This window comes from Arthrobotrys flagrans (assembly GCF_004000055.1).
Source record: "Arthrobotrys flagrans strain CBS H-5679 chromosome Unknown unitig_15, whole genome shotgun sequence".
Lineage (NCBI taxonomy): Eukaryota > Fungi > Ascomycota > Orbiliomycetes > Orbiliales > Orbiliaceae > Arthrobotrys > Arthrobotrys flagrans.
Window position 1 is genome coordinate 1504748 of NW_027137545.1, and position 14362 is coordinate 1519109.

The window sequence follows — 14362 nt, forward strand, 5'->3', positions numbered from 1 at the left end:
GATGTACCTGCTCTCCTCCGAACCTGCAAGGCGCTTCAGCCTGCATGCTATCGCCACTTATGGTCGACCTTGGTCTTCGGGGATCGATATCGTGGCCGATATTCAGGTGGTAAAATCCAACTGTACTGGGATCAACCCTGGTGTCCGGCGTATGGAATTGAAAGACATGGGTTTTCTAGACTTTTAAGCTTTATTCAAAATCAGAACATTGAAGATCTTGGTTTCCGGCACACGAGAGCTTTATGGCTGAATCCCTCAATTTTCGATAACTTCCAGGCACAGAACGTATGTGATATTCTTGAGGATATTTTCGATAATAGATTGGACCTCAGGCATCTAACTATCTCAATGGATGTCGAAGGTGTGCTAAATATCTCTTCCCCCCCTAGAGCTCGCTTGCGATAACAGTCCGAGCAGATGAGAATGGCCCCGTAATTGACCCTTCGTGTGCTCTTAGATCCTAATCTAAATACCGAACAGAGTCCCCATACCTTTCTAATCCTTCGAGATGTGAAGAGATATGTGGAGTCGATGTCAGAGCGAAACCTTTCTCTGAAGATCCAAATGTATGGATTGAACACGACCTTGATGTCCAAGTACTTTTGCCTTCCTATGATAAAGGAATTTGCATTGTACGTGGACTACCGGCTCTGGGGGACTTCAGCCGTTGACAGTGGACTGACACACATTTCTACACTCGGATTGAAAATCGATCAGCTTACTGCAGCGTTGGCGGGGATGGCGTGTCTTCAAAAGTTCTTTTGGAATGCATCTTTTTCTACGAATTATTACGCGAAGAGGCTGCCCGAAATATCGGAAATCGCGCCGCAGTTGGTCAAACTTCAAAAGATCTTTTTGACACTACGCCACTTACGTTCCTTCATCATTGAGGGGTTTATATTCCATCCACATTTCTTTCTCAGACCCCCCGGGAGCCTCAAGGAGCTTAGAATCCTCGGGAGTATGGGGTTCAGCTGGTGGCAGCAGTTCGCCAAATGCTCGCTCGTCGGCTTGGAAAACTTATTTATCCACGGTGAGCTGGAAGTGCCCCAATTTACGTATCAGCCGCAGGTTGATTTTACGATGCCGGCCGACATTCCATTGCAAAACTCTTTCTGCCTGGGCTCCGTATCCGTCCATGGACTCCGAAAATTTAAGATCTTTGGCCTGTGTGACCTGCCGACTGATTTTGAAGATTGCATTGTCCGAAACAACCCTAGCCTCGATGAGGAGTCTATTCAACATATTTGGTTGAGGCAAGGTGCTCCTATTGCTTCCACGTGTTGTCGGAGGGTTGAAGGGCGAGCTTTAGCCGCTGCAAGGACACTATGGTCAAGCCTCCCGAGCCAATTTACCGGCAGTGAGGCTGGGGATTCCCTCAAATCCCAAGCTACACAGGAATACACTCGACTATTTATCTCTAGTTCGGATAAAATACATGGGAACGAGGAAGAGACGGAGAATGCTTGGAAAGATATCGAAGATAGGGTGCAGCGAGAGCTGATGGGAAGAGTAAACTTATGCACGAAATACGTCAGCAACCGATATATGCATAGGTACCCCAATCCTGAGAGCGCAACTCAACTTGAAGACCAGTTTTTAAACGACTGCCTAAAAACGATGGGAGAATTGTCTGGGGTGGAAAATTGGCTATCTGCTGAGCGCCATATCAAAGAAGTTGCTCATGTGTCTTTAACTAGGATGCGAAACCAGATTAAGAAAGTTGGTCCAAAATGGGCCGATATTTTCGGGAAGGCACTGAGGCAAGATCAGAAAGTGGACATAGAAGGCACGATTGACGATTGGGTCCCTAAGCTTGTGGAGATGTATGAAGAAGATAAAGAAGAGAAGGATCTAAGATTGGAGAGGCTTCTAGATATCCAAACGGAACCCCATTGTAGGGGCACCCACACGGGTGCATTAGATAGCCTGCTTTCTGGTTGGACTTCTGGATAGACGCCCGGTTCGGTGCCTCATCGGAGGGGTTAGACATCCGTTGCAAACTTTGGCCTTGGTAGTTATCGAATAAAAGTTCCAAATCATATCCCTCTGAATGTTAGCAACTATTTCATCCAATCATAGACGGCCCGTGGCCAATCGGTTTAAATCTCAACCCGGGCGTTAACACTCGGTGCGTATCACAAATTCTTTAAAAAAATGTTAAAATCTATCACATATAGACACAAATTCATGATATCAAAGGCAGAACTCAATATTGTAATGGTAATATATATCAATTTCTTCAACTAAATTGGGGCGATATTGCGCGATTGCGAATGTATTCATGCTCAACTACTTCGTAGTTAACTAAATACTGCGCCGCTCTGCGTTAACCGATATATCCGGATATTGAATGCGTATTGAATTGATAGTTGATTCCCGTGTTCTCCCGTGTCCATGGCCATGCGGACTCGGTAGATGCTGATGATAGATCGACTAACGTTGCTGCCGGCATGCCATGGTGTTGAGGAATTCCCAAGTTGATCATGTAGCTCCAGCGCAGCCAGGCCTCACGGAATCCCAAATCAGAGCCCAAAATATGCAATATAATAAGCATACTACTCCTCGATCAAACAACCCAATTATAAACAACCATGTATGCACCATCATGCAGGGCCAGCATCACGTTGCATGGATTGGTACCACTCGGTCGGTTGGAAGGAAGTATCCGCTGCCGGCCATTTATATTTGCCGGAGAAGTTTTTTCCACGGGATAGATGCCGGGGAATATTCTGCCACGTTGGGTAGCACTGCCTGGAAACCGTTTTGAGGAATTTCTCGCAGCCCACTGCAACGTTTCCACATTGCAGTTTGCGTCAGAGATGCAAATCGGATTAAGAATTCGCGCGTGTGCATGTGGTTGAAAACTATAGGTATTTCAGGAAACAAATCACAAAAATTCGATGATTCAAGTCTCAGATTTTCAGAGTTGCTTTGGCCATGTATACATAAATATAACCCTGACGATCAAAAATTATTCGATACCTGCTCGATAAGTATATACGAAATTAACCAGTAACTAATTAGATCGGCCGGAGAACTCTAGGGCGTGCGAGGTGGGCGGCCGTTCTATTCTCGGAATTGATGCAGCGATCACGAGGTTGCTTTTGCGAAGAACACGGAGATCACTCGTCTAAAAAAAGTTACAAGTAGGATACCAACTATTTGATCTTTCGACTAGAGTTACATGGCACTATTCTTAGCCTTATCGGAGCGGGGGAAATGAATCATCCCAGAGTTATGGTTTTTCCACACAAATGAGAGTTCCCGGGGCCGGCGTGGAATCAGTCCGACGTCAAAAGCTTTATCGGGTATAATCAACGGGAGATGGTAATCCGGTAGAAGGTTTAGGAATGGACGACAAAACTCATGGAAATGAACAGACAACAGAAAACTAATAGGGTAAATACAAAACTGTTGAAGAAAGTTAAAATACATGAGTACAAAGGATTTTGGAAGAAGAGGGAGCGAAGTGAAAGGGAATCGTAGAACGAAGATGGGGTGATAAAGGGCCGGCTAGTTGACGTATGCAAACGCCTAGGGAGAAAGGACGGAAGAATGGAGGGAAAAGGCGGCTCGCGCCGGGATGAAATCGTACATATTGCTTTGACCGGGGGTGTTTAGACTCTCAATCCGCAGCACCATCCCCGAGTATCCCAGGGAGTTTAGCACTAGCTTTGGGGCTAGGCGTAGCCCCGACATCTGGCGCCGGTGGTTGGCCCATGCCCCAGGAAGGAGGGAATCTTCCCTGCGGTGGTGGCATTGGCCTTCCGGGCAGCTGATATGGAACTGGGTATTCAGGTGAGCCCGAGAAAGAGTTTAGGTACTGCTGGACGGCCATGCTCTGAAACTTGCAAGGCTGTAGCATTGGCTGAGGAGGTACTGGGCCTCGACTTTGCCCAATATTTTGTGCGGGTTGTTGGAAACCCGGTGGCGGGAAAGCTTGTCATGCGGCTTCCGGGTTCTGTTCATTTGCTGCCGGGTTGAAGCATCTTGGAATGAAATCAAGTGCTTCGGGGTTTAGAGTGCTTTTCAGCTCTGGCGTAGGAGCGGGCGCAGGAGGTGGCACTGTCTTCATCTCGTCCGATGCTTCGGATTCATAGCTTGAAATTTTTGCAGAGGCCATGTCATTGCAAAGTACAACTACGAAGTCGGCCTCTGCGGCTGGTTTGGTTTCTCTGCCCTATCCGGGTTTTGGAGTAGCTGAATGTGGGATTGTCGTCTTTTCCAAATTCGATGAAGACATGATTATTTGACTGCTTAAAGAGGCCAAGCTTTGAGAATTTATGTTCAAGGTTGAAAAGAGCAGTGTTCGTCGTGAAGAAAGAGACTGCTCGTAATAGTCTTGCAGTTCTTTGATTATTATATTAGCTATAATCTGTTCGATCGTATGTGTATTTGTGAAGGTTGATTGAGCAAGAAATGAAAAAGGCTGTTCGCAAGATACTAGTTACTTTATATCTCGAACTCGAACGATCTTGAATATAGAGTTTCTAAAAAAAGAAAGATCCCAGCAGAGCACTCGTATGAAAACCTCGCTCCTAAAATTTGGGTAGTCGATTGAATAATCTGATTACGGTATTGTCTAGCAAGGTTCTTCGGGGGAAGTGGCCAGACAGGTTATCATGCATTGCAGTTGATAGATGGATTTGTAAAATACAATTAAAGAATATAATGGATGGATCGTGGTGGTCTCGTACCCAGGATTGTGGTTAGTATCGATGATCGTGATGGGGGTTGAAAGAAAGGCCACGTGAATTCGAATCCGATTGATATCGGCTGCTTCCGTAATAGAAGCTATTTACAAGAAAAAAAGAGATATACAAGAAGAAAGAATTAAGAAGAAAGAAGATTGTATATACAAGAATGGAATAAAGTTTGAAACGGGCGATATCTAAGAGGGAGGCTGAAAGTTTCCCGAAATGGATATCCAGACTAGAATGACACGCCTCCGATAGTATAACGCCGAAGTATGGAAGAAAGCCGCCCGAAATTCCCGTAACCGCAAAAAGCCACAAAGAAAAATATATATATATAATAAGTAGAGGGGTTGAAAATAAAATGAGAAAATGTCATGGACAGGGATGAGGGGGTGCATGGCCAAATCCGCGTTTATGCTGAGATATCAGGGTCGATTACCTTCCCCTCTACAACCGCACATTTCTCCGCCACACCGCCACACCAGACGCCTTTCTGTCCAAAATCGTTCTTTTTCTTTCCTCGGCAGCCTTCGCAGACCCAGCCGAAGCATCCTTTACAGCACCAATTCTCTTCCCACCGGCAACTCGTGCAAGCTTCAACCCACCCTTCCCAACGGCATCCTCGAGTGACACACTTCTCCCATCTTCGCTCGCAAATACCCCACCATCGTTCACTGCTTTCTTCAAAGTCATTTTTGAATTTCGCGTGCCCTTTTTCATTCTTGCAATAGCCGACGTCGATATCAATGCCAATTCTTTCTGCGTACTTCATTGCCCGATACACCTCGGAAGCAATAGTCTCGTCCATTTGTCTTGACGAATGGATATAGGCCTCCTGGTAGGTTTTGTACCTAATCGTTCCGTTTTCGTCCATTTCCTCGTCGCAGGGCAAGCTGAGGTAGCTGGGAACTGGAACTGGGATCGATCTGAAATTTCTCAGTCGCGATAAACCCATTTGCGAGAACCTCTTAAGCAGTCTCGGGCTAGCGAATCTGAAAACTTCCAAGGTCCATCCTCGTTTTTTAGACCAGTCTTCCTTTGGAACCACTTTCCCCGCCCGATCGACAACCTGAAATCCGCCATTATCGGTATCAACGAACCGCCAGCCGTATGTCTTACGAAAATCTCCACGAATGCCGATTTCCCAGTCCCGAAGATAGCCTGCTATCTGTGTCATGCTTAATTCCCAGAATCCGCGAATAGACAACAATCGGAGATTTGTCCATAAACACTGGTTTGTGAAAATGCTGTACAACAAATCCTCCAACATTCTGTGATGAGTTGACTTGAACCGATAATTATCAAGAATCAGGACTCGAGTATGATAATACGGCGAAATCGGGGTATTAGGAGCATGATTGTTTAAAACTTTGGAAAGATAGAGGAGCGGATCGATTACCACTTTGGCTCTGTACGTAAAAGGCGTATTTGGCGCTGTAATAGTGCGTGGACAGGACAGATTTATGGTACGCCAAAGTCGGTGTTGTCGGTCAACGTTTGTGCGCAGAAAACGGGATGTTTGACGTAAAGCGATTAGATCGCGAGTTGTGAGATGGGAAAGGAGAATCGGTTCTGTTATCGGATTAATAAGAAGGTTGAAGATGGCAGTCTCTGCATGGCTTGGTTGTTCTTCGGTTTTGGCGCTGCTATGTTTCGATCTGACGGAGTATCTCGATGGTTGGCTGGAGATACTGTGAACGCCTTGAAGTCGGCTTGCTTTCAAGGGACCAAGGATAGCGATACGGGTGCAAGCCAGGGTAGCCGGTCTCGATCTCTTGTGCGAATCGTCGGGGGAGAGAAAAGGAAACCTGGTCTCAAGAGGGAATACGTTTAGATATGGCACCTGGTCGAAGGTGTCGGTTGTAGAAGCCATTTTGAGGGGCTGTTTCGACATAGATTCCCTAACATACAGAGAAAGAAAGATGAAAGAGCAGGAGATGGCGGTCGATATCGCTGTCCGACGAGGTGAGGATTGGTTGGAGGAAGGCTGGGATGTTTAAAACTGTTGCAGTCGCGGTTGATGGTTGAAGTAGATAGCGCAGTGCCCGCACTGGAGTTATATTACTGGGCTCCCGCCCGCAGCCAGAACTCCTATCGGTGCAGCGACACCCCACCATCATCTCATCGACCTAAAAGCGATGCCCATTACCTGATCGCATCCTGCATGCTCCTACGACCCGATCAGGCCAACAAGTCCCCAAAACCCTCCCAAAAGGGGCGCTATCAAGGATTAAATTTTGGATGAGTCTAGCCTGGATCAATAAGGCCACCAAATGCGCAATCTTCTGCACTGCATTTAGGCGATATTGCCTTTCCATCCGTCCCCGACCAATCAGAGAACTTGTGGTATTTTGTTCAGCCCAACGCAAGCCCCGGTCACGGACAGGGTGGGTGGTCTTGCCAAGACATGTAGGTTGCACAGACTTGGTGACGAAAAGGGTAATGTTAACCCTGGTTTGTTGGGTTCGTGATGGAATGTTCCACCGGCTGACGGAGGATATGGAGGATTCGAGGACTGGGACTGGCTGAGGTCTTTCTTTTTTGATATGATGGGCGGGAGTGTCATCCCACGGGCGTGGGATCTTGTCGCACAACCTTATTTTGACTCCTTGGGTCATGCAGGATTGATGCGGGATTGATTGCCCTATGACGAATCCGCATGAGGAGGATCTGCTTTGGGCCTTTTCAGGCTAGAGACGGACGAATCATATGGAAGATGCTTGAAACATTCCATGCGTCATGCGATTAGATCGATGTACTGTCACTGCGAAGTACAGGGTGCCGGGGATTCGGAACTTAAGTCCGTTCGCCCTACTTGTGGTTCCACAGCGCGTGCGTACTTGCAGATACAAGTTTGTCAGAAGTAACTGCACACAGACGTGAAGCTTTAGATATGTTTAAATAGCTTAGGCAATATCGGAGACGACTCCATTGCACGTTCGGGGGAACCACCGGGGAACCTAGTCTTGTGTGGCGTGTTAGGGAAGGCACAATTGAAGTGGAAGGTTCATTCGGTGACCATACAATTGGTCAAAATGGCCCGTGCTGCAACACCCGTCCGATTGATTCTCCCGGAGCAGCACCAAATATCCATTAATGAATTATAGAGAGTATAGCTGTGGAAGCAGCACTGAAATTTACCGTTTTCAAATTGCCAGCCTGAAAGGTAGGTCGCCGTCTTCGAGAACGCCAAGAGGTGGTCTGTGTTGCCCTGAGGGGTGAGTGGTTGCTTGAATGCTGTAGACAAGTCAAAAATATACTGCATATAAATGAGGTACTCCCAAGTCTGAAATTTAGATAACGAGGATTCTATAGTGCCCTGAGGAACTATTAATATTTCGTCCCTACCATTTTATTAGAGGCTCTTGGGTCTCGCAGTATCACTTTGTTGGATTTTGCATTTTAGGAGATTTCCACCGCAAAAATCTCGAGACAAGGTCTGGCGACTTCTTAAGTAGCCAGTGGATATCGCAGACAAATTAATGTTGTACTCTCTTGCCAGCTGTTATTTAGCGAACGAGTTACTGCGGAGTTACGAAACCGTATCTCGATATTTTGTCAGGTAGCCGCATAGCCTCCACCATACTGACCAAGCCCCGGCCCTTATACTTAGGTGCTCAGTTCAAGGATCTCTACTGGCTAATTGCAGTTTATCAAGGAATCCAGGCCAAATCCTGGCATTGAAAGCCATGTGTTGATACGAACCTACCAAACAAACTTTACCAAAGAATAAACCCTTTTATATTACAATCAAAATAACCAGCTGCTAAATGAGAGGGGGGAAGATAACGCTTATAAGCAAAATCTTCAAATGTTCAATGCCAGCCTGCGAGTAGATGGGGGGTCCTGAAGGTGGATAGAAAATGGTAAGTGGAAAAACGTATTAAAAGATTCTCGGGTAGGAAGGAAACTGACCTTACGGTAGCGGAGGCCTGATAGCCCATATGCGAGACGAAATTATATATTGCAATCCTATACTGATGTCATTCATATTAATATCATTATAACTAGTCATCTACGTTGACTGGACTAAGCTAAAAACTTCGTGCTATTTCCGGCCAAACTATGCTACAGGCTCGCTATAATATGCTGATTCCTTGACGGACTTGTCACCGCATCAACTCATTTGATTCTTTATAACTTCTCATGACTTCGACCACTTGTGCCCCCGATGAAGTGACAACCAGACAAAAGTCATAATTTAAAAACTTTTCAACTGCAACCATGTATTAATTCATATAATCCAGCGAAATATCCAGAGTTCATCCACCGAATTAATCGTTCATGGAGTCTGCTCTCGAATATGTAAGACTAGTCTAGAAAAGCTCCAGAGGGACAAATTGTCGTCATGTTTAGGGATTTATTGCACCGGCACCGCACAATAAACTAGGACCGCGAATGATTCCCGCAAAAGACCCCATCGGTGTGAAATCCGTCGCAGCTAGAACAGAGAAGCTTATCCAAAGTTTGTTGATACGCCCCGAGTAAAACGGAAGCTGCGAGGCCAGCTCTATACCCAAGAGCGAGGTCGCCAAGGTACTTCGCAGAAACTCGAACTTTGGGAATTTTGTTCCTTACGAGATCCATAAGCATGTTTAAATCTTGAGGTGATGAGAAATCGCATACACGTTCCAAGACATCAAATTTCGCCTGGGGGTCATTTGTTCCGGAAGCGATAGTGCTTAGCCCTAGCTGGAAGAGATGCTTTAACAAAGCTACACGCAAAGTTTCCATTTCTTGACATTCATGCATATCGTAATCTGTCAAGTGAGTTAAGATCTCTCGAATAACTTGGGTATCGGTTTGTTCAAAGCTGTTTTCACCATAGCCGTAGACCCAAGCCGCGATCACCTCGAAAGCTTCCTTACTTATTTCAAAGTACAGAAGCTTGGATCCATTCTCGTTGGTTTCTGCACTGTCACAGCTCCATTTAAAATATTCAGATGTTGTGCAAACAATTATTTGGTGCATCAGAAACTCGACCTTGGGGGTGGTGCGGCCAACAGTGACGATGATATCCGCGAAATCGGGGTTCTTGAAGAATCTAGACAATCCGTAACGAGGGAAACTGTAAGCAAACCGATACTTAGAAAGTTTGGCGCGAAGGATGAGCACTCACTGCTGATATGAGATTTGGTTCGGTAATTCGGTCATGTTTTATATCAGTAATGTACTTGCCTAGGAATGCGGTCGATAGCTAACAGTATTCAGACAACTTTTTGATTTCTTTTGCCACACGAAGTAGAAATAGTAGGCCAAGTTGGTGGATGATTTATGGCGGTTGTTATCAAAGAACAGGTGGAATGAAAAAGTGAATATTGCGAATAGAAATATTCCTTGCGGGACTACTATCGTTTAGGGAGAAATGGCAGATGCTTGGACATGTTGCTAGAAAATTCTATCAATTTCCAGAGCAGTCAGACTTCAGCACATCTATAAATGTCTCAAGAAGGGTTGCTACATTTATGGCGCGTCGTTCTGGCTGCAGTCAAATGGAGGGAATGCAGGCATGAATGAGAGAGGGGCCCACATGCCACACAGTCAAAGCATGTATGAGGTCCTTGGACGTGCCGTGGTATTTTTATAACGTTAATTACGAAAATGAATCACCGTTCCTGCGCTAACTCGGTAAAAGTTGAAAAATTACATTTATATAGCTAAGAACATACGACGAAACCAGAGTTGGTTTAGCTTGGATGGCCTCGTTGAACCATCGCTAGCCTGGGTGTCTCCTACAAAGAAACAAGCCGGAGTTCGCGAATCAATGATTGTCAGAATATCAGATCGAGGGTAACTATTACCCCTGACATGGTCACTAGTTACCCACCCTACCTCACACTCACCCACTCTGTATGTGGCTTGAGTGGTACGCACCAAATTAGACTTTATCTAACTTGTAGTTTCTTATTCTTCTTCTCTTACCCTGTATATAAGAAGTCTAGTTTGTATCTCACTTATAGAACCCAGTTAATCGAGATCATCATTCATATCTATAACTTATATAGACAATGTGCAGTTCTTGAAATTCCCTAAAGATATACAGCAAAATGTACGATCGACTCTCCTGTGAATTGAATCTAAATCTCACGCCCAATTATTATCGTACATCATGACGTTATCTACCGGATATAATGAAAATATCGTTCCTGTTGGTCGGTGCGATTTGCAAAAATACCATCGGAGTCGATTGCTTTCCCCTTGTCAATTTTGTGAACCTCGTTGACGGATTCAGTATCTAGCTCAACCTTTTCGTAGAATATCTTATGAGAAGCAGGGGTTACTTTGGCCTCTAGACAAGAATCGCCGTAGCACCACCATGGTATTCCGGTTCGTGCTTTGTAGACATTTTGATTTCCGCTATGGTGGACTTATGTTAGCATCGGGTCCTCGCGCTCTTGAGGCGGAGTAGGTTTGAGGGTCTCGGTTACTGATTTTAGGGGTGCGTAGGTGGTATAGTACGATTCGTGGGTGAAAAATGGGCCTAGGCACCAGGTGTAGATGGAGAAAATAACAAGATCGATTATTCGTTCATACCGCTTGCTCTGTTCCAATTAGATCGAAAACATATCGACGGGTCGGCGCATTTGATCCCGATCGAGGCTAATACCTGTTTTGGAAATTTTGGACATCGGAAAGTTAGCTTTAAGCCCATCCTTTCAACCAAGAATCTAAGTCCCCATATTCAAATCTTCCTGGCATTTCCATTTTAGCGCCGCCTAGAGTCAGGAATGATGATATCCGTATGTCCTGCTGGAGTCTACAAATTACGGAGTTTGCTGACTATAGTTTGGCTCTTACTACGCAAATTATTCCTCCGCGATTGATGCACTAGCTGTTTGTAACGCGTTAAAGGCGTCGCGCTCAATACAGAATTCAGATGGGAGATTGTTTGGTAACAAGTGATAATTAATCCTTGCTATTTTTCTAAAGATTTAATTGAGAATTATGAACAGAGATGGTAACTCAATGATCTCAAGCTCAAACTAGAGGGTCTCTAATAGCCATTTCCGAATTTAGGATCGAAGACCATTGAATTAACGCCTCCAACAATGCGATCGACGGTCACTTGAGCTCCCTGACACTCTTTAGCAAAGTCACAGGCGGCGCAACCATTGTTCTTGCCGGCTTGGATGATAGCAGCGATGAACAAACGTCCTCCGGTCTCTTTACAAAGGGCTTGAACCAGACTCTCAACATCGACATCTTGCCCACGGATAATCCATTCTGCACAGGTGACAAGCTTTCCAAGGTCCTCTTCCCAAGAGATATTACACAATTGAATAAAGAAACGGATAACTTTATTCATTTCGTTCGTAATGCGTTTCCCTTCTTCGGTTAGTTGGGACATGACGGGTCTCGACAAGTGTTTTTCCATTAGGTCGGCGACGTGGTCGAGAATTTTCATCCTCATATCGTTAAGATGAAGATATTTGGTGCCTGAGAAGACGTCGAGGACGTTGGGACCGTATTCCGGTTCGAGGAGTAGTCTACCTCCATACATCCAACGCGTTATGACCTCAAATGCCTCTGGGGTGATCATTGGCAAAGGGATGGTATGTCCTCCATCGCGGCTTGGTGAAATAAAAATGGCCCCCAGAAAGTCAGATGCGGCAGAAAGGATTGGCTTATGGAGGTAAAAAGGTGTACGCTCTTTTCCCACGAGCAATGTGACATCTGAGGTTGACTTATCGTCTCGGATTCTAATAAATTTGTTAAGACTCAATCTAGACTTAGAATTCGTTTGAACAGGCTACGGCTCACCGCATCAATTTGCTTAGGGATTTTCTGTTGTTAATTCGTTCGGATCCTTCTTGTTGTTTTCCATCGTTTGACTTTGGCCGGTCGCTGCTAGATCCGTTACTATCGAGAGCAACTTCCTTGGGAACACCCCTAGAAGTTGGGTGAACCTTAACCGCTATCTTAGGAGACATATTGTTCTGGAAGAAGCCGGAAGAAATTTACTGTGGTATTTTGAAGGGATATTGACGCAAGTTACTAGGAAGGGATTGTAAGGTGATAGGGTGTAGATGGTTGATGGTCTTGTGAACGGATGCTGAGAAATCTTTATATATTTTATTGAGATAGCACAGGAGTTCGAACGGCGCACCGAAGCTGCAAATTGGAATACCGGCATCACCTATCTTGCGCATTTGCTTTAGTTAGTCGTCAGTCGTTTCATCGGTGAAAGTCCCCAGATAATTTAGTGCGACCCTGCCCATCATTTCGAGGCCAAGCTTGGACGCCGCGAGTATAATGCGGCTAGCTAACAGCGGGGAATCAACCCCGCTCAAAGGGTGTCGATCGCCATATATCCAACGAAGAACTATGTTCATTGCTGGTGGGTTGAGATTTGGGAAGTGGATAATTATTCTTCCTTCTCTCTTGGCTGCTGTGGAACAGAGTCGATGATTATCTCGTGAGCGTAGTATCGTGTTCCTGATTTCTCCGGGCCTACACTCAAAATGAGGTCTGCCAAATCGGGTTTATTGAAGAGTCTGTACTCCCAAACCTTAGTTGTGTTCTCCCCAAAATCGTTCACGAGAGACTATATGTCCTAATACATATCAGCCTTGAAAGAGACGCAAATAGTTATATACCTTAAAAATCCTTCTTCATTCCAGACTTTTCCTGTTTCTGGATCCATGTTGCTTGGTGACGAGTTACCTCTATTCTCGTAGAATTTGAGGACTATTCTGTGGTAAATAGTTGCTGCCCTAGGATAGTGAGATACTAAGGGTTGGTTTTTCTTTTTTACAAGAAACTTAGTGCTAATACACTGCGCGTTAGAAAAGTCCGGAGGGGTCATTGAGAAGAATCAGACTTGTTCTTTAGAGTATTATCCCCTTCAATATCCTCCCTCCCAACCTCCCCCGCCGCCCCCATCAAAACATCCAAACACCCCAAACGCTCCCTCTCCTCCTGACAACCCCTACACAAACACGGATCCAAAACCTTTTGATGCCTCCCCAACAACAATGCTGCGAGTAAACCCGCCTTTGGCTGGCCTGCCAACTTTACCAACCAACTTTTCGGAACCGGGGTTCCTAATGCCATTGCTTCCACAATTTCCTTAAGGATGTTCCATTTCTCCATCCCAAAAAGTTGGGAAATACATTCGATTGCGTTCCAGACGTCTTTGTAGGTTTCGATTTTGTGGGATTCTCGACTTAGTTCGTGGCTTTTGAGCGTAATAGCCTTGACCACAGCAGGCTGCAATCCCTCCGTTCCATTTACTCAGAATATATAAAATCGCCGTCAATTCATCCATTCCCAAACCCAAGTGTATTTGCTCTTGATCACCATACATCCACCGGAGTGATCTTTCGTATGCAACCACGGTATTAGGATCACATGGGATTGAAATGATGTTTTTTGAGGAACTAGGCTGGATGGCTGTGGAACGCGGGGTTTGGGCGAGAACCATGGTGTCATTGGGTCGAGGACGTGAAGATAGAAGTGGTAGAGCTTTTGGGAGGAGAGGGTGCCGTGGGTTAGGAGGAGGTCTGAGGCGGAGGGAGTGTTGAAGAGGCTATTTTTGTGTTTATTAGTTGGGCTTGGGGGGAGGTTGGTTTGAATGGGTCTTCGTACCTTATGTCATCTTTTGGTGAGTCGGTTGATATAAGCGCTGTCTTACTTCCTGACATTTTGGTATCCTGTAATTA

At 45.4% G+C, this 14362-nt stretch overlaps 5 protein-coding genes across 5 annotated transcripts; 1 reads left to right on the top strand and 4 right to left on the bottom strand.

Moving 5' to 3' along the window:
- Positions 1 to 348: 348 nt before the first annotated feature.
- Positions 349 to 1956, top strand: DFL_000375 (uncharacterized protein; the record flags this gene model as incomplete). The annotated part of the gene is made up of 2 exons (XM_067632731.1): positions 349 to 361; positions 458 to 1956. 2 exons carry the CDS (start codon positions 349 to 351, stop codon positions 1954 to 1956), a joined length of 1512 nt encoding a protein of 503 aa, XP_067494907.1.
- A 3156-nt stretch (positions 1957 to 5112) lies between these two features.
- Positions 5113 to 6573, bottom strand: DFL_000376 (uncharacterized protein; the record flags this gene model as incomplete). Its single annotated transcript, XM_067632744.1, has 1 exon — positions 5113 to 6573. The coding sequence occupies one exon, from the start codon at positions 6571 to 6573 to the stop codon at positions 5113 to 5115; it is 1461 nt and encodes a 486-aa protein (XP_067494908.1).
- Positions 6574 to 9086: 2513 nt separating this feature from the next.
- Positions 9087 to 9854, bottom strand: DFL_000377 (uncharacterized protein; the record flags this gene model as incomplete). Its single annotated transcript, XM_067632755.1, has 2 exons — positions 9087 to 9744; positions 9820 to 9854. The coding sequence occupies 2 exons, from the start codon at positions 9852 to 9854 to the stop codon at positions 9087 to 9089; spliced, it is 693 nt and encodes a 230-aa protein (XP_067494909.1).
- Positions 9855 to 11694: 1840 nt separating this feature from the next.
- DFL_000378 (uncharacterized protein) lies at positions 11695 to 12631 on the bottom strand (the record flags this gene model as incomplete). Its single annotated transcript, XM_067632766.1, has 2 exons — positions 11695 to 12400; positions 12462 to 12631. The coding sequence occupies 2 exons, from the start codon at positions 12629 to 12631 to the stop codon at positions 11695 to 11697; spliced, it is 876 nt and encodes a 291-aa protein (XP_067494910.1).
- Positions 12632 to 13065: 434 nt separating this feature from the next.
- On the bottom strand, positions 13066 to 14344 carry DFL_000379 (uncharacterized protein; the record flags this gene model as incomplete). The annotated part of the gene is made up of 5 exons (XM_067632777.1): positions 13066 to 13195; positions 13298 to 13414; positions 13522 to 13910; positions 13977 to 14229; positions 14289 to 14344. 5 exons carry the CDS (start codon positions 14342 to 14344, stop codon positions 13066 to 13068), a joined length of 945 nt encoding a protein of 314 aa, XP_067494911.1.
- Between the last annotated feature and the right edge of the window lie 18 nt (positions 14345 to 14362).